We start from the raw sequence: 18,922 nt of genomic DNA on the forward strand, positions 1-18,922 counted from the left end.
AAGATCATTCTGCATGTGTGGCTTTTGCACAGTGGTTTCTGCAAGAAAGTGTTCAAGACTTGAATTTTCCAGCCTATGTTTTGTTCACGGATGAGGCTTATTTCACTCAGGAAGGCTTATTCAATCAGCACAATGCTCATGTGTGGGCTCACGACAACCCACACGGTGTGCATCCCCCATGCAGCACTACATCGCTTCGCAATAAATGCGTGGGTTGGCAGGTATGGTCGGTGACTGCTTAGTCGGCCCATACCTGTTACCACATGAACTCCGCTAAATATCGGATCTTTCTTGAACAAGTCCTACCAGGGTTACTTGACGATGTTCCAGCAAATGTGAAATGCAACATTTGGTTTCAACATGACGGGGCGCGTGCTCATTATGGAAGGTGTGTTCGTGACAATGTGAACAGACATTTTGCGCATTGATGGATTGGCCAGGGTCGACCCGTTGCCTGGCCCCCACGTTCACCTGATTTATCGAGCCTTGATTTCTTTCTGTGGGGGCCCCCCTCAAATCTATCGTGTATGAATCGCCTGTGGAGAGACTCGTCTGCGCTACTATCAAAGAAATTCCAGGTGTGTTCGACCATGTCCGCCAATCCATGCTGCGTCGGTGTCACGCATGCATCGCGTCTCATGGTGGAACCTTCGCGCATCTGTTGTAACATCATGAAATGCATTCATCTCATACTGCATTGTTAATATTATGTCAAATGAATGTTTGCCACTAATTACTGTCTTGTGTCATTTCTCCTTCTTGTGCCTCTGCTACTACTTTCCTGTGACGTTTCCAGTTATGGGTTCCTATGTAATTCACATTCCTTTAGATGTTACCTACCTCCCCTAAACGTTTGTACCAATATTTTTGAGACACCCTGTATACATAAAAGGTGTGAAAAATTATAGAATTTATTTTTTGGAAAAATACTTCAATAGCGAAGTTTGAAAACCATGTTATTTTCCTTCTCCTCATACATTTTTCTGTGGCAGATATTATCTTTTTCCACATTTCAGCAGACCTACATCCATAATTTATCGTTTTAAAGCTGAAAGATTGCAAAAAATTTCATTGAATTCTTTTAAAGTGAACTCTTTCAACAGTTCATTTTCATCTACTCATAATTGTCCTAATCTTCAAAAGCACATAATTATTCAAAATTAATAAGTTCATTATTATGAATTCTTCTGTATGAGATTCAAGCAATTCAAGGACATTTGAAGTGTTTAATTCATCTAAATACCTAGCTCTCTTCCACTGTCAGTTATTTCTTCAATAATAGTTTGAGCTGGAAAGTCATCAAGATCATTTGCACAACATGGCAGCTCTCCTATGGCTAGCTGTCAATCTTTTATATTATGTGTTTCCAGAATTTTACCAATTAAATTGCATTTTCTCCTGCTGTAACCTCAATTGCATGTACAAACATTCTAACATAATAAGCCTTGAGGGGTACACCCTTGTCCAAGGGCTGCAACATGATGTAGTATTTGCTAGTAAAAATATCACTTAAACATTATCATACAGTGGTCATCCCACTGCAGTCACCAAATGCAGTGGGATGACCAGGAGCATTATCCAAAATCAATAAGGCTTTAATATCAAGATTGTTATTCTTAAAATATTTTTCAACTATTGGGCAAAAATAGGTGGAAAGCCAATCTTTGAATAGTCTTTTGGTAACCCATGCCCTTTTTATTAGTGTACCAAATTACTGGTAGTGATCATTTGTTACAGCCTTTAAGTGCCTTGGAGTTCTGTGAATGATATACGCAAACACTGGTTTCAATTTCACATTACATCCTAATAAAAGTGTGAATTTATCTTCTCACATTCAAATCATCCAGAACTAGGGAAAAAAATGTTCTTCAGTTGTAGCTTGAATCATGTTTTTTGTTCCATTTTCTTTCACAGTTGAGAAAAGACTTAATGCTTTCTTTCACTTTGATAGCCAAACTGCTGATTTTGATTTTAATCCCTATAGACCAAAAGATTTTGATTAAAATCAAAATCTTTTGGTCTATAGGGATTAAAATCAAAATCTTTTGGTCTATAGGGAATTCATTTTTGATTAAAATCAAAAATGAATTCCCTATAGACCAAAAGATGCACCATCTCAATCACTGCAATGCTTCTATTTCTAGTTGTCTGCATTTCTACTGAATTTGATGCATTCCCTTATATTGATCTGATTTTCTAAAAATATTGTGTACAGGTAAGGCATTTATTCCAAAGTCTTGACCAATTTTTGCTTTGCTATCAACCACATTTTTTATTTCGAATTTATCTTCTAAAGCAGGCAACTTTTGTTTCTTTTTATCACTGCTACTATTCACCTCCTTCCTTTTGTCCACAGTTATTGAGACATATTTAATATAAAATATGTCACATAAAGACATATTTAATATAAAATATGTAATGGAGAAACAATAGGCAAACATGCTACAATAGAACAGGTGAAGCCACATTGATTTGGCTGCACCTGTCCTAGTGTGATCAATACTTGCTTGTATGACATGTGCACACAGTGCATGGGAAAACTGCACTAAATCAATTTTAAACCTGTGTTATCTGAAATGTGGTGTCAAATTATAAAATGTATTAAATCAAGGGATTGCTGTATACTGATAAAACAAATACACTGCTCTACCATTAATATCCACACACCTGCATATCTACAATAACTTTTATTTACAGGAAAACTAATAATGTGAATCCTTTAGCCTTTATGACATCTACAAGTTTCTATGGAAACACTGTTCCCCAGTTTTTTTGTAAATTTTCTCAGATATTTTCTGCCATTTGGCCTTCAAGGAGGCAAACAATTGAGCTCTGTTTTTTGGGCAGTCTCTCTTCACGTGCACCTGATGATCCAATTTATCCCAGAGGTCCTCTACAGCAATGGTTCTCAACTGGATGCTGCAACCCTTACAAAGGGTTCCACAAGATTAGGAAAAATCTGAACCGAGCTCAACGATAATCACTATTTAGGCATGCTGCATAATCCAAATTTTCAATCACTCATATCCTCAAACCCATCTGTCGCAAGCAAGCAGCAGCAGCATCATGTGGGATTGTTACCCTGCTGATAGAGGTCTGGACCGTCCTCGATGTACTGCCTTAATATAGGAAATGCACTACTGTACAGGACATCTAGAAGACCTCAGCATTCATGGTTTGTCCAAAACAACCAACAGTTCCAGCCAAACCATGAAATCTACCAGATTCCTGCACCATTATTCTGGGTTTGATTTGGTAGTTGTTGGCGCATCGGCTTCTGTGGCCATATTGCACCTCCCAAGGTTTTTGCAGTACTTTGATCCAAGCCCGAGGCGGGAATCGAACCCGCGACCTTTGGGTTGCCGGGCACCATTATTCTGGGACTTGTGCTCTTGGAGGGTTCCTCAGCCTTCTCTCAGACCAGCTCCAACAGTCCCAGACCATCAATGCTGCCTCTACCAAACTTTAGGCATTGTTGGGATGATATAGTCCAGTGGTTAGCATCCTCCAGGCACCCACCACACCAGACACAATCATCAGACTGGTAGATCATGTACCACGATCCATCACTCCAACACACAGCTTTTCACTGCTCTATGGTCCAAGAATGGTAGTCCTTACAAAAAACTAGATGGTGTTTGGCATTAGTTAGTCAAGGTGATTAGTGGTTTGTGGATGGTTTCATGACTGTGGTAACCCATATCATGCAGTGCCCTGTGCACCATAGTGGTGATATAGCCGAATGGTCAGGAGTGAGAATGAAGTAGCACACACACTCTTTGAGTGGACTGGATTCAAGCCTGTAACTGTTAAATATGATTAATGTTTATATTAATATATTGTAAACTCCACTGACCTAGTGGTCATGTCGGAGTATAAACAAGAATGTGTGTAACTCAATTGTCTCACTGTGTGTGTTGCGACGTTAACTTGCATTCTGAGTGAATGTTTCTTTGCAGGAATCTCTCTCTCCTGTCACGCTCCCTCAACTTGAGTTTTTTTGGGACGTTTTGTGAAGGTTTCAGCATCAGTCCAAATCTATTTGCAGATCATGCCAATTGTAAACCTAGGAATGCGGCTGAAATGTCATATACAGACCGATTGCCTATGTGGCACCCTATCATCATTCCAAACTAGAAGTCTAACTCCAATTGTGGCACCTTGAATTCACAATCTTACTAGGCTCCGTGAAGGTTTACGAGTATATTTGGATGGGCAGGATGTGACTAACTATCAATAGGGTGGGGGAGGTGTTTGGATATTAATGGTAGAGCAGCTTATATAGAAAAACTACTGATAAAACCAAAACAAAATTTAATGAGTCATAGAAAATAATAGCAACACACCTCCAAACCTCCTTCTCTTCTCAATTCTTCTGCATTCAGTGCTGAACAATGAACTGTATGATAAGCTGTTTCTACTGCAGCTGCCAAGAGAGGAGCAGATTTTGAGAACAACTGCTTGTCTTGTGTTTCCATTGTGATGGTCTTCACAAGCATTGGATATCCTGCATACTTATAAGGATGAAGTTCTAGACAAATTCATAAGTAAATGAATTAGGCCTCTATTTTTCTATAATACAATTCAGCTGGGCAAAGCACATAAATCAATTATTTATTTTCTCTCTCTCTCTCTCTCTCTCTCTCTCTCTCTCTCTCTCTCTCTCTCTCTCAGAATATACTGTGGGTCTAGTATACCTATCCTTATTACAAAAAATGTTACATGTTTCCCTGACAATGGAATCTCCCAATAGAACTAAATTCTTTTGGACTAGAGCAGTACATACTTGATTATGCTGTTGTGGGGCCCAAATTGGTGTTCTTCACTTGGCAAGTTACTACAATCCTGAGTCCCTGATGAACTCCAAGCTACATTTATCTCTAAAGCAAGTAATGCACCAAATTTTAATTTGAGATTGGGAACAAAGAGAATCATCAGTTGAGCTATGATCAGAAACAAAATAAACCTTTTAATACATGCCACAGGCTATGCAAGTGATCAACTCATGGTTCATGTGGGAATTACCTATGGCCATTTCCATCTTAGTTCACAATCTTCGGACCATATTGAATACTTTGATCCTAGGACAATGATTTTGTAAGAACCATTGTAAAAATTATAATCACAGAAAATAATTTTTATTAAAATTAAATTTTACAATATATTAAAGAAATTAAGAAAAAGCAAAAATTAATGAGTTCATTTAAATTAGTTAATAGGTTAATTAGTCTACATTCTAAGTTTTTCCTTGTCTCTCTCAGCTTTCATAATGTTTGAGCTTAGTAACTAATTTTCATTCCAAATTCTCTATACATATATCAAATTTAGACATCGTTATCATATCCTACTCTGCTACTTAAAGCTCCAATCAATAGTATTCCTTCTTTTTCATTAGATTCCACTGCCCTTTTAGGGACATTAAAGAACTCTTCTATTTCATCTTTTCTAAGCCTTCAACTGGACCATGTGCATAGACAACTTTCCATCTTAAATTTTTTCCATATTAACTATACTGGATGTTTAGTAGCCAATTAAAATTTTGTTGCCCAAATGAGAGAGAGAGAGAGAGAGAGAGAGAGAGAGAGAGAGAGAGAGAGAGAGAGAGAGAGAGAGAGAGAATATCTTTACATAAATAATATATCTGACTGCAACTGCCTATCATGGCACACTGGTCAGAGATTAAAATTATGAGGTGAGGATATCCTACAGCTAAAGAAATATACACTAAAAGAAACTGAATAGATTTAAAATAAAAGAGTATATAACAGTAAGAAAAAAGAATTATATGATAACTATCATAATGAGAGAGACAGATATTAGTCTTTGCCACTTGTTAATTATCCATGCACATCAGATGTGAATTTATCAGGCCTACACTAAAAAATATTGCTATATCATTGTATTGTACAGCAATACCTTACTTAGCACAGCTTCAAACAGCATGGGTTATAACACAATTTTCAATTAAGTTTAAGTCGAAAATTTACTGTACATATTAAAAATCAATCAATAGCCTAGGCATGAGTACATATATACTGCAGTGCCAACTCTATTGTCTCCCATGCGCTAATAGCCTCAGGCAGTCAGCGGCAATGTAAGAAATATTGTTCAAGGTTTAGGCCTAAATGGTTCAGATGAACTAATGAGACATGTGGCAGAGAAGAAAAATGCATGGGATACATACAAATTAATGGGTGACATGGAACCTATGATAGATATAAGTTGGTCTGTAACCAAGTCACAAAGGAGATTAGGCAGGCAAAGGCAGACTACGAAAAATCCTCGGCAAAGGATGCAAAGAAAAACAGAAAAGAGTTCTTTACCTATTTAAACTCAAGAAGGAAAGGGATGAATCAGATTGGTCCACTGGATATTGATGGTTCAACAGTTGAGGATCCTGCTCAGGTGGCTAACAATCTAAACAAGTATTTTGCATCTACATTCACGCATGAGGAGTTATTCAGGAAGGAGAATGATGTAGGTAAAGTAAACATTGGCAGTGAGCTGGATGATTTTGTAATAACTGAGAGGAAAGTGGAGGAGAGATTGTTGAGGATAAACATAAAAAAGGCACCTGGGGTGGATGGGATCTATCCAGTTATATTAAAGGAGGCAGCAAAGGAAGTAAGCAAACCCCTAGCCATAATTATGAGAGCTTCTTTGGACTCAGGGGAGGTTTCCATAGACTGGAGATGTGCAAATGTAACCCCAATTCACAAAGGAGGATCAAAGGCTGACACAAGTAATTATAGACCTGTTAGTTTAACTTCTGTTCCAGGTAAATTAATGGAGGCACTGGTTAAAGAAGCACTGCAGGATCATCTAGACAAGAATTCAGTTACAGCTCAGACGCAGCATGGTTTTGTTAAGGGCAGGTCTTGCCTGACCAATTTGATTGGATACTATGATGTAGTCACAAAAGAACTGGATGCAGGGAATAACTTTGATATTATATATTTGGATCTTAGAAAGGCTTTTGATACTGTTGCACATGGAAGACTGCTGCACAAATTGGAGTAGTGTGGCATTGGAGGCAAATTGCTGCTATGGATAAGGGGATGGTTGAGTGGCAGAAGACAGACAGTGGTAATCAAAGGACACTGCTCAACGTGGACTAATGTTATTAGTGGAGTTCCTCAGGGTTCAGTGTTGGGTCCGTTGTTGTTTTCAGTGTTTATGAATGATATTAATGATGGGATATCAAGTTTAATGTCCAAGTTTGCAGATGATACAAAGGTTGGCAGGGTTGTTAAGGACACCACTGACGCTATGCTGCTGCAACAGGATCTGGAAAGGTTGAACAGATGGGCTGAGAGGTGGCAAATGAAGTTTAACATTGACAAATGTAAAGTACTACATATGCGAAACAGTAACCCCAGAGCAACGTATCAACTCTGCGGTACTACACTGACAGTGGTGGAGAATGAAAAGGACCTGGGGGTAATTGTGCAGGCAGATATGAAGTTCTCTGAGCAGTGCAGACGAGCTGCAAGAGTAGCTCATGGTGTCTTGTCAACGATATACAGGAATTTTTCTAGCAGGGATAAGGAGGTGATTATTCCCTTGTATAAGGCAATGGTTAGGCCACATCTTGAGTACTGTATACAGGTCTGGAGGCCTCATTTCAAGAAGGATGTAGAGCTGCTGGAACGGGTACAGAGAAGGGCAACAAGATTAGTGAATGGAACAAAGGGTTGCTCTTACGAAGAAAGGCTTAAGTTTTGCAAATTACAGTCTGGAGACTAGGCACCGGCGAGGTGATCTGATAGAGGTGTATAAGGCTTTGAATGGTTTGAGCATGCTCAATGCCAATGGGATTCTTCATCTTGCTCAGAATAATCAGCTTAGAGGGCATAAATTCAAATTGAGGAAGGACGGATGTTGGATAGATGTGCGGAAATTTGCCTTTGGCCAGCGGGTGGTTGGTTGGTGGAACTGACTTCCATCACTTGTTGTTGAAGTTGATAGCCTAAACAAATTTAAGGCTCAACTGGACAGGTATTTCGAGCGAACGGAGGGGTGAAATGGGAGTGGTGTTTTTTTTTTTTTTTTTTTTTGGCTGATGCTGAATAAGCTTGCTTTCTTGCATCATATGCCTCTACTAATGCTAATGCTAATGTGCAACAATGTTCAGTATTCTTAATTCCATCCTGATATATTTTCAAACTTTTCATTCCAAAATTTATTTTTTACCACTTTAATTTGGCTAAAACTCACTGCCAACAACATGCCTTCTCTTTGGCAGCATGTAGTAGTAGTAGCAGTGGCATTTGATGCAAGAAAGCAAGTGTATGAGCTTATGCAGCATCAGCCAAAAAAAAAAAAAAAAAAATCACACCATTCCCTCCAAATGCCTGTCCAGTTCCTCCATAAATTTATTCAATCTATGAACTTCCACAACGACAGATGGAAGTTTGTTCCAGCAATTAACCACCTGCTGGCTAAAGGCAAATTTCCGCATATTAATCTACATCTGTCTTTTCTTAATTTGAATTTATGTCCCCTTAGGTTCGTAATCTGAACAAGTGGAAGGATCCCATCAGAATTCAGCGTGCTCAACCCAATCACCGCGCAGGTGCCTAGTCTCCAGCCACTGCAATTTGCAGAACTTAAGCCTCTCTCTTGGTAAGAGGATCCCTTCATTCCCCTCACCATTCTTGTTGCCCTTCTCTGTACACACTCAAGTAAATCTTCATCCTTCCTAAAATGAGGCCTCCAGACCTGTACACAGTACTCAAGGCGCGGCCTGACCATTGCCTTATACAGAGGGATAATCACCTTCTTTTCCCTGCTAGCAAAATTCCTATATACCATTGACAAAACCCCATGACCTGCCCTGGCACCCTGTCTGCATTGCTCAGAAAACTTCATATCTGACTGCACAATTACTCCCAGGTCTTTTTCATTTCTACCACCTTAAGTGTAGTACCACACAGTTGGTACGTTTCTCTGGGGTTACTTCTACCCATATGCAGTACTTTGCATTTGTCAAGGTTAAAGTTCAGTTGCCACTTCTTAGCCCATCTGCCAAAATTATCTGGATCCTGTTGCAGTAGCACACTGCCATTAATGTCATTAACAACCTATGTATCATAACCCCGGGGGCTCACATCTGGTGAGTATGGGCTTGGCACACCCAGGGTCTTGAGCTGGATATCATCATTCTTCTCTTTCTTGGTGATTCTCTCTCTCTCTCTCTCTCAGGGTTACTCGGGAACTTTTTTTTTTTTTTTCCTGGTGCAGCATAAGCCTTAGGCTTCCTTGCATCATATGGATATTAATAATAATAATAATAATAATCTGCCAACTTCGACATTAAGCCTGATATACCTTCATCAATATCATTGTCCAAGAAGAGCAGCACCCATTGATTACCACCCTCTGTCTTCTCCCACTTAACCATCCTTTTATCCATTATAGCAACTTACCCTTAATACCATTCTGCTCCAATTTGTACAATAGTCTTCCGTGCGCAACAGTGTCAAAAGCTTTCCTGAAATCCAAATATATGATATCAAAATTATTTTTTGCATCCAGTTCCTTTGTAACCACATCATAATATCCTATCAGATTTGCCAGACAAGACTTTCCCTTAACAAACCCATGCTGTGTCTGAATTATTGCTGCAGTCTTGTCTGGATGATCCTGCAATGCATCTTTAACCAGTGACTCCATTATTTTACCTGGAACAGAAGTTAAACTAACTGGTCTGTAATTACTCGTGTTACCCCTTCGATCCTCCTTTGTGAATTGGGGATACATCTGCACATCTCCAATCCGTGGGAACCTCTCCTGAGTCCAAGGATGCTCTCATAATTATGGCTAAGGGTTTGCTTAGTTGCTTTGCCGCCTCCTTTAATATAACTGGATAGATCCCATCCACCCCAGGTGCTTTTCTTATGTTTAACTTCAACAATTTCTCCTCCACTTTGCTTTCAGTTATTACAAAATCATTAAGTATCCTGCTACAATTTGATAACCTTCTGCCATTTCCAAACCTTAAAAACTCCTCGTGTGTGAATGTACAAAATTGTAGATGCAAAATACACATTCAGTTTGTTTGCTATCTGAACAGGATCATCAACAGTCGAACCATCGATGTGAAGTGGACCAATCAGATTCATCCCCTTCCTTTTAGAGTTTATATAAGTAAAGAAATCCTTGCTGTTTTTCTTAGCATCCTTTGCCAAAGATTTCTCGTAATCTGCCTTCCCCTGCCTAACCTCCTTTGTCATCTGATTGCAGACTAGCTTATATCTGCCATAGGCTTCTGAGTCGCTTGATAATTTATATGCATCCCATGCATTTTTCTTCTCTATTACGAGTCTCGTTAGTTCATTAGATAACCATTTAGGCCTAAACCTTGAACAATATTTCTTAATAGGTATGAAATTTTTAGTAGCTTCCACGATTAATTCCTTGAATGCTTTCCACTTAGAATTTACTGTTGTAACATCATCAGTTTATCACACTGTACAAATGTTTCACCCCATTTGGCAAATGATTTCACTGGTTCTGAATCACAAGTTCAGATAACTGAACTTGTGATCTTCCGATCTTCACAGTGCCAAAGACACTGTGAAGTTCGGGAAAGATTTGTGATTTGAAACTTTGGACACTAACAATGTACGTGACTGCAGTGATTGACATGCAAATGACTTAGATGATGCAACTCCTTGAAATTGATGAGCAAACTGCATATGAAAAAGAGCAAACCAATTCTGAAGTGGATAACACTGAAGTGGCAACAAAAGAATTTTTGCCAGAAGAATTGGAGAAAGTTTTTTGGGGCGGGGAGTTGACATGGCCTGGGAGGCAATTATGAATGGAGATCGGAATGTTGAACGCAGTATGAAGATACGGCAAATTTTACAAGATGGGATTCGATGCTACAAAGAGATAGTCTTTGCCACTTGTTAATTATCCATGAGTTGTAATCTCGAGAAAAAGAAGAGACAACTTCACCAGACTATTATTGAAATACCTAAATACACAATAAAGCTTTTTTCTCATCTCTCATGATTTTATCTTTTAATTAATAAAATTTTTGCAATATTTTTTTATTTCAAATCCTTTTAATTAGCTATCAAGTGCAAATTGTTTATATATTTATTATAATTTGTTTATAGACACTTTCTCTGGTTTTGTTTATTTTGTTTATAGACACTTTCTCTGGTTTTGTTTATAGACACTTTCTCAATAAGCACGGTTTCATATAGCATGGAACAGTTTCGGTACCAATTATCAGTGCTATATGGGGTATTGCTGTATATTACCTTCCAGAATAAATCAATTTATAATTATAGCTTAGCTGCAGCTCATTTATATTCATGCTCTTTGCTTTGATACCTACTTTTCTGTTATTATATTGAACTAATTTTCTGCTATTCCAATTCTAATATTAATAAGTTATAATTACTTAATTTGACCAGCTTATTTTCATACTGATAGCTCATCTTTATTGGTTTAGTAGTCATACAGGTGGATCCCTACTAACAGGTTACATGAGAAGTTGAGGAGTGGACAAGTAAAGTGTGTTAGTAGTCCGATGGCATCAGGGGTTTCCCCGATCTCCGTGTTGTGTACTTTGTTTGGCACAGAACTCTGTGGAGGCCAGAGGCTTAACCGGAAATGGTCTGGAGCGTGGCAAATTAAAACATTTGTCTCTGGCAAGGTCCACAGTCTCCAAAAGGGGGTGGAGCCGAACTCCCCATCTCTATTCATACTATTGTTACCAGATGACCCAATCCACAAACTCTCCAGCCACTTGCAGTCCCAGAATCTATGCGCCGGTCAAGGGTGACAGCATTCTCAGGGAATACCGGAAGTTGTTTCTCCCAATAGTTTTCAGCTATGGCAGACTTATTGAGTTCTGCGGTCTGTATAGCTCTCGTATGTTCCCCCAGACGTTCCTTAAGTCGCTGCTCTGTCTCCCCCCCCACGTACCGTTCCCCACAAAAAAGCATTTGACCTCATCTACGACCACACTACTAGAATCCCTAGTAATGGGATCTTTGACCTGTGACACCACTGTGTGCAATCTCCAACCCGGGAGCTGCACACAGCGTGTCTTAAAGTCACAAAGCATCCTCGCAATGCGATCGGACAAGCCCGTAGGGAATATAAACTGTGGCAAGCGGTGCAGGCCGAACTACTTGATTATGCTCCACTTCTCTATTATATTTATCAATGACCCTCTGGGGGTAACCACATTTCATAAGATCCGTCATAACTTGCCTAATTTCTATCTCTCCCTCCTCAGAGGTACTACAATGTGTCTTCACCCTACCCATAAGAGCCCTAGCCACACTATTTTTATGTTGGGCAGTCTGAGCTGACTTATAATGCGTGTACTGGCCCTTACACATTGATTTCCTATAGACCTTAGTTCTAAGTCTGGGGCCTTCCCTGTACACCATTACATCCAAGAATGGTAGGATGTAACATCTACTTCTACCTCTGAGGTAAATTGTATGAAAGGAGAGGAACCATTGAGAAAACAAACCACATCTTCCTCTCTCTCCCCTTTTTTACTATAGTGAACGTGTCATCCACATATTGTTTCGACTTACGCATAGGGAACTCCAACCTTGCAAAAATCCTATTCTCTAATTCTTCCATGGCTAAGTTTGTGACAATAGCGCTGATTGGAGAACCCATAGCTGTGCCGTGAACCTGCTTATACATCACTCCTTGAAATACCAAGGTAGTACTTGAAAGACATAATTCAACACCACAGCATACATCTTCCATATTTAGGTGAGATCTAGCACTTAAATAATCATCCTTCTGCAAGGCCAACTTGACACATTCTACCCCGTCCGCTATGGGGATACACGTGAATAATGATACAACATCCAACGACATCATAGTCTCATCCTCTCCTATATTTTGACACTTTACAAAATTCACGAACTCCACACTATCTTTAATGATCAACGTAGAACGACCAACTACCGGGGCAATCAGCTGTGCCAGAAATTTAGATAGAGCATAAGTGGGGCTATCAATAAAGGAAACTATGGGTCGTAGTGGAACATTTGCTTTGTGCATAGATGAGATCAAATGCCCGGATTGTGGGGAAGACAGGGCGACGACTTAAGGATGGTCTTGGGGGAACATACGAGAGCTATATAGACTGCAGAACTCAATAAGTCCACCACAGCCGAACACTATTGGGAGAAACAACATCAGGTATCCCCTGAGAATGCTGTCATCCTTGACCGGGCACATAGATTCTGGGACCGCAAGTGGCTGGACAGTTTGTGAATTGGGTCATCTGGTAACAATAGTATGAATAGAGATAGGGGAGTTTAGCTCCACCCCCTTTTGGAGGCTGTGGTCCTTGCCAGAGACAAACGTTTTAATTTGCCACGCTCCCAGACCATTTCCGGTTCCAGCACGCGTAAAGGGAGTGTTGAACATGCACCTGGTCAAACACTTGTGCCGTGGGTCTGATATTTAAGGTTGTGTCGTTTGAACTTCATTATTGTTGAGAAAGGAGGCGGATGCCCCCGAAATATTCAATGGTGTTTTATCACTTTTAAATTTATATTTTTAATGCATTTTAAAATTCATCAATTCAATTTTATTTGTTGTAAAGTATCTCAGTTTTTGTAAATTATTATTTTACAGTTTTTATTGTATCAATTCAGTATACTATCCAGTATTATTTTATCATTAAATCAGTTTATTTAAACGGTTGGTGTATTTGTCTAAACTTGTGGTGCGTTTAACCCCAACCTTAGAGATACAGATGTAGGATAGATGTGCGGAAGTTTGCCTTTAGCCAGTGGGTGGTTGGTGGAACAGACTTCCATCCTTTGTTTTGGAAGTTAATAGCCTAAATAAATTTAAGGCTGAGTTGGACAGGTACTTGGAACGAATGGAGGGGTGAAATGGGAGCGTGTTTTTTTTTTTTTTTTTTTTTTTTTGGCTGATGCTGCATAAGCTTGCTTTCTTGCATCATATGCCTCTACTAATGCTAATACCCAGGCGTATCAGAACGTCTTGATAGGATTTTGTATCTCCATCATATACAATGTGTGCAACTTCCGGGGAGGAAATTACATTCTGTTATTTTTAAGGTGAAAACATCTATTCCTCCTTTCCTATGGAGTGGTTCCTTATACCGCATTATTTGTCTGGATCGGGGGGGTGTTATGTAGGTGAGTGAGGTAGAAGATTGAAAGACCGGGATTCTGAGCATGAGGTGGCTCTGCGAACTGATAATTTTGAATGCTTCGCAGTCGCCAAGCATTACTGGGTTCAGCAGCACAATCTTGATCCCCGATGGGATATTGAAATCGTCAACTATTCACATGATTACAGCCAGCGCTCATGGTGTGAAGCACTGTACATAGCTACCAATAATAGTACTATGAATCACACAAGGGGAGTGCCCTTACACCCTATTATAGAATGTACTGTATTGCAGTGCGATGAGTGCTGGCGGTCATCGCACTGTATTGAAGTGCGATGCACTGTATTGAAGTGCGATGACCGCCAGCACATGTACGCAATTCTGTTTTACCGACACCAGGCTCGTGATGCATGATCATGCCCAGCTGACTTTTGCTAATGTAACCATCAATATATACTGAAGTACACCATTCACCAACCAGCTGATGAAGAGGCACTGCGCCTCAAAAGCTTCTATGTATTTTAACGCTTTTATTATATTATATTTTAACACTTATCTTATTTTATCTCTGTTTTATCTTATGTATATATCATTTATTTATTTTAATAAATTTATTTTAACCAGTTAGTCGGTCGTCGCAAGAAACTTGGATGAAAAAATTTTTTTCTCAACAATATTAGTATTAGTGGCAAATAATCCAAGAAAGAAAGCTTATAACAAAGCCAACACATTTCACCTGTCTGCCCATCTTCTTTCTAATAGGATATATAGTTTATCCTGAATTTATTCAAACTACCCACCTCTACAGCACCAGATGCAAGTTTGTTCCAACAATCAACCATCCTCTGGCTGAAGGCAACATTATGCACATTGAAATTTGCAACCATCCTTCTCTATCTGAATTTATGCCCCTGCTTGTATTTAGTCTAAGCAAGCAAGAGGAAGGATTACATCGGCACTGAGATTACTCAATTGATTCAAGGGCTGAAACACCTCAATCAGATCTCCTCGCAGGTGCCTGGTCTCCAGATTCTGCAATTTGCAAAACTGTAGCCTTTCCTGGTAAGACCATCCTTTTGCTCCCCTCACCAATCTTGTTGCACTTCTCTGCAGCCATTCCAACAGATACATGTCCTTTCTAAATCCAGGCTTCCAGACCTCTATGAAGTACTCAAGAAGTGGCCTAACCATTGGCTTATACAATGGGATCATCACTTCCTTACCCTTGCTGGAAAAATTCCTATGATCATTTACAAACTCCATGAGCAAAACTGTAGCTGACCTGACAGCCAGTCTGCACTGCTCAAACAACTTCATATCTGAATGCACAATTACTCCCAGATATTTTTCACTCTACAATGACCTGAGTGTGGGATAATCTGTGATTACTGCTCCCCATGTAAAGTACCTTGCATTGGTCAATTTTAAACTCCAATTGCAGCTTCTCAGTCCATCTACCTAATTTATCTAGATCTTGTTGCCGTAACAATATATGGATGATAATGTATAATGATCATCGCTTCTGTAGATCTTTATTCAGAAACATGGCACATAAAAATATTCAAACACATAACAAAACATGACTGAAATTTATCGAAACCGCTTTTTTTTGTAAAAGCCATGAAAAAACATTTGCTATAAATTTTACAGGCAAAGTGTAAAAGTTATAGTCTGGAAAAACACAAACATTCAATAAACATAAAAGAAGATTCATAAAAAAAAGCTTTTCATAAAAACCATAAAATACACTTCCAGGAAATTTTACAAGCAAACTGCGAAAGGTATAGTTAGGAAGAAATTAACAGGTGGTCAAGGTCATTCACCAGCTTCTGAACATTGCACTCATCCAACATTAACACCAATTCTTATCAACAAACCACTGGTCTAAGAATAACAATTAGTCACTTTCAGCAGTTGGTGCCATAAATTATGTGGAACAGAAGAGGGAGTTGGTGAATGATCTTGAACCTCCAGTTGGTTTTCTTCAGATTATGTCACATACAAGTTTCTCTTCATCATTCAGTAAATTTATTATGCAAACATAAAATATGTAATTCCATCTTCACATAAATATATATTTAAATTATATTCATAAATGCTTTTATTACATTAATGACTGTTTATTATAGTTTCAAAATTATCTTACCCTCATGGTACCGACTGAAGAGTATAGTCTGGGTACGAAGAATCAGCACAATATTTTGGGGGTCAGGACCCTCACATTGTCGGGCAGATTTACTACAGAGGAACTCATATGCTTTGTTAACCATCTCAAATACTTCCTAAACACAGATAACAAAAATTTCTGAAGAAAGTATAATTTTAAGTAGGAATATTAATATATATGTTGAGATTCATTTAATCTCTTGTTGATGTACCTAAAACATTAAAACTTGTTGATGTACCTAAAACCCATTTGCCAATAAATTCTTAAAGAGCACGATTAACATAGTTTTGCTTTTACATGATCAAAAAAAAATGCAACCATTTTTGATTAACATGGTCAAATTTAGTTTTACATGGTTGATGGAGTCTTGTTTAGTCAGTCGAAGCTATGACACAAAGTATAGTCAGTCCTCGTATAGCACAATAGTTGTGTTCCTAGAAACCCTCGTGCAATGCAAAATCGTGCAATATAAACAACAGGCCCTATGGGAAAAATAGGGTTAGGTGCCGACCACCCAAGATGAACACACATTTGTAGCCAAAACATTACCAAACACAATAAATAACGACTATTATGTAATAAAATATTGCTAATGCTTTTGCTTCTATCCTAAGCAAACTTGTTTTTTGTTTGATTTTCTATCCAAACAGATGACAGCCGTTCCATCTCTTCCAATTCTTTGTGTCTTAATCTAATGGATTTTAATTACACTTTGAGTTGTTCCTGCTATGAAAGTTGTTTTTATTTTCTCTGCGTTCTTTGTAATTCTCGGCGTTGCCTCATTTAGGTCTGTAGCACGTGCAGTATCACATGGTCTTTCATTTCGCTCAAAGAGTTTCACAATTTCATATTTTTTCTCTATTGACAGAGGTGGACTGGCCATAAGCCTTACCGGCAAAACCTCAGTGGGCCAGAGGCCGGTGTGATTTTGGCCATAAACCATAGTATGAGGCCACTACAAATTTTCCCGGATAAGAATTTTTGACCCAGTCCGCCTCTGTTTATCGATATTGCTTTTCTTTTTCTCTCTGAATCTGCAGTGTCTTCACCAGGATGCTTCCTTTTCACACCTTTTAAGTATTTTACTCATTTTTAGGGAATAAAGCACAATTACAAAACGAGGAGGCATGATAGACACACATAAACAAAGCTGCACGCGTGTAGCAACTGAATAAACAACACAGTAAAGGCAGAGATACACTATTAACACCTCACATTTTACTAAAGCACATTTCTAGGGGTTACTACCATAAAACAATAAAAACAATTTCCAGTTGCATTTCTGCTAGTGGAATCTGTTATAAACTGGTAGTAAACGCAATCTAATTGCATTTGCAATTATACCGATAGCTGGAATTGTGTTGGTTTTTACGTTATTATGGCGAAATGTGTTTCTCCTTCACTGATATAAAAAAACATAAATACATTTTCAGAATCTTCTCTTCATTCCTATCGTGTTGCATTCGGTTGGGGTGATTCTACTTTTGACTGCCATTTCTTGTAAACACAAAGGCGAATCGTGCATAAGTGAATTCAGTTCGTGTTATATAAGATATCAGTTCCCTATTTATAAATCGTGTATGATCGAATTCGTGTAGTGTAAACACGTTATACGAGGACTGACTGTACAAGCATGTTTTTATGTTTTTACTCTAGCATTAGCATAGGCATTTGATGCAAGAAAGCAAGCTTATACAGCATCAGCCAAAAAAAAAAAAAAAAAATCCCATTTCACCCATCCATTTGCTCGAAATGTTTGTCTAGCTCTGCCTTAAATTTATTTAAACTGTCAACTTCTACCACATAGTATCTGTTAAATACCATGTAGCAATTACAACATATACCAAAGGCATGGATGAGTAATACAAGAACCTTCCAAGACAATGTGTCAAAACATTCACTGCTGGCATTGAAATCAAGTTGTTAGGCATTGAATTTTAGTTATACAGCAGACTCTTGACTTACCGGGATCGGTTTAACTGGGACAGTTCAAGACCACAAATCAAAAATAATAATAAAAAATAAATAAACCAGAAATCATAAAATTCAAGTAATAACTAGAATAGGTATAAACAGATGTTTTGCAAGTCGTAAATAAGCGACAAACAGGGCATTATAAAGTTGTCACAGAGATTATTATCTTACAACCCCCACTGTCTTCATACCCAACACTGACACAGAGAGAGAGAGAGAGAGAGAGAGAGAGAGAGAGAGAGAGAGAGAGAGAGAGAGAGAGAGAGAGAGAGAGAACAAATGTTTAGTTTGTTTTAGTGAGTCGCTTTGATTGTTGTGTTTCGTCGCACCGCAAAGAGAAAAATTGTTTCATTATTTATGTCAGGAATAACAAAACTTTTTTTTTTGTTTAGAAATCTCAAAAATGATGGGTAAATGCAAACGGGGTGAGCTTTCAATTAAACAAAAACTTGAAATTATTAAAAAATTTGAAAATGGTGCATCTGTTAAATCTCTAAATAACCATTATAATGTTGGTGACCAAACCATGCATGAAATTGTAAAAAATAAAGGGAAGCATTGTATTGGACAAGCGAGTAGTGTGTGGTAAGTTTTTTTATCTATAGGCATATTTTTTACGTAGGTTGCTGAACATTTTT

At 38.5% G+C, this 18,922-nt stretch overlaps 1 protein-coding gene across 1 annotated transcript in view; it reads right to left on the reverse strand.

The window, feature by feature from the left end:
• Positions 1-18,922, reverse strand: part of Rme-8 (receptor mediated endocytosis 8) — a 699,549-nt gene that overhangs the window by 258,289 nt on the left and 422,338 nt on the right. The window contains exons 34-35 of the mRNA XM_090387774.1: positions 16,290-16,425; positions 4,347-4,531 (exon numbers count right to left, since the gene is read on the reverse strand). Coding sequence (XP_090243900.1) covers positions 4,347-4,531; positions 16,290-16,425 — 321 coding nt within the window. The remainder of the gene's footprint in view (positions 1-4,346; positions 4,532-16,289; positions 16,426-18,922) is intronic.

The sequence above is a fragment of the Mastigoproctus giganteus genome, chromosome 13, assembly GCF_048544385.1.
Source record: "Mastigoproctus giganteus isolate SK-2022 chromosome 13, ASM4854438v1, whole genome shotgun sequence".
In the NCBI taxonomy this organism is placed as follows: domain Eukaryota; kingdom Metazoa; phylum Arthropoda; class Arachnida; order Uropygi; family Thelyphonidae; genus Mastigoproctus; species Mastigoproctus giganteus.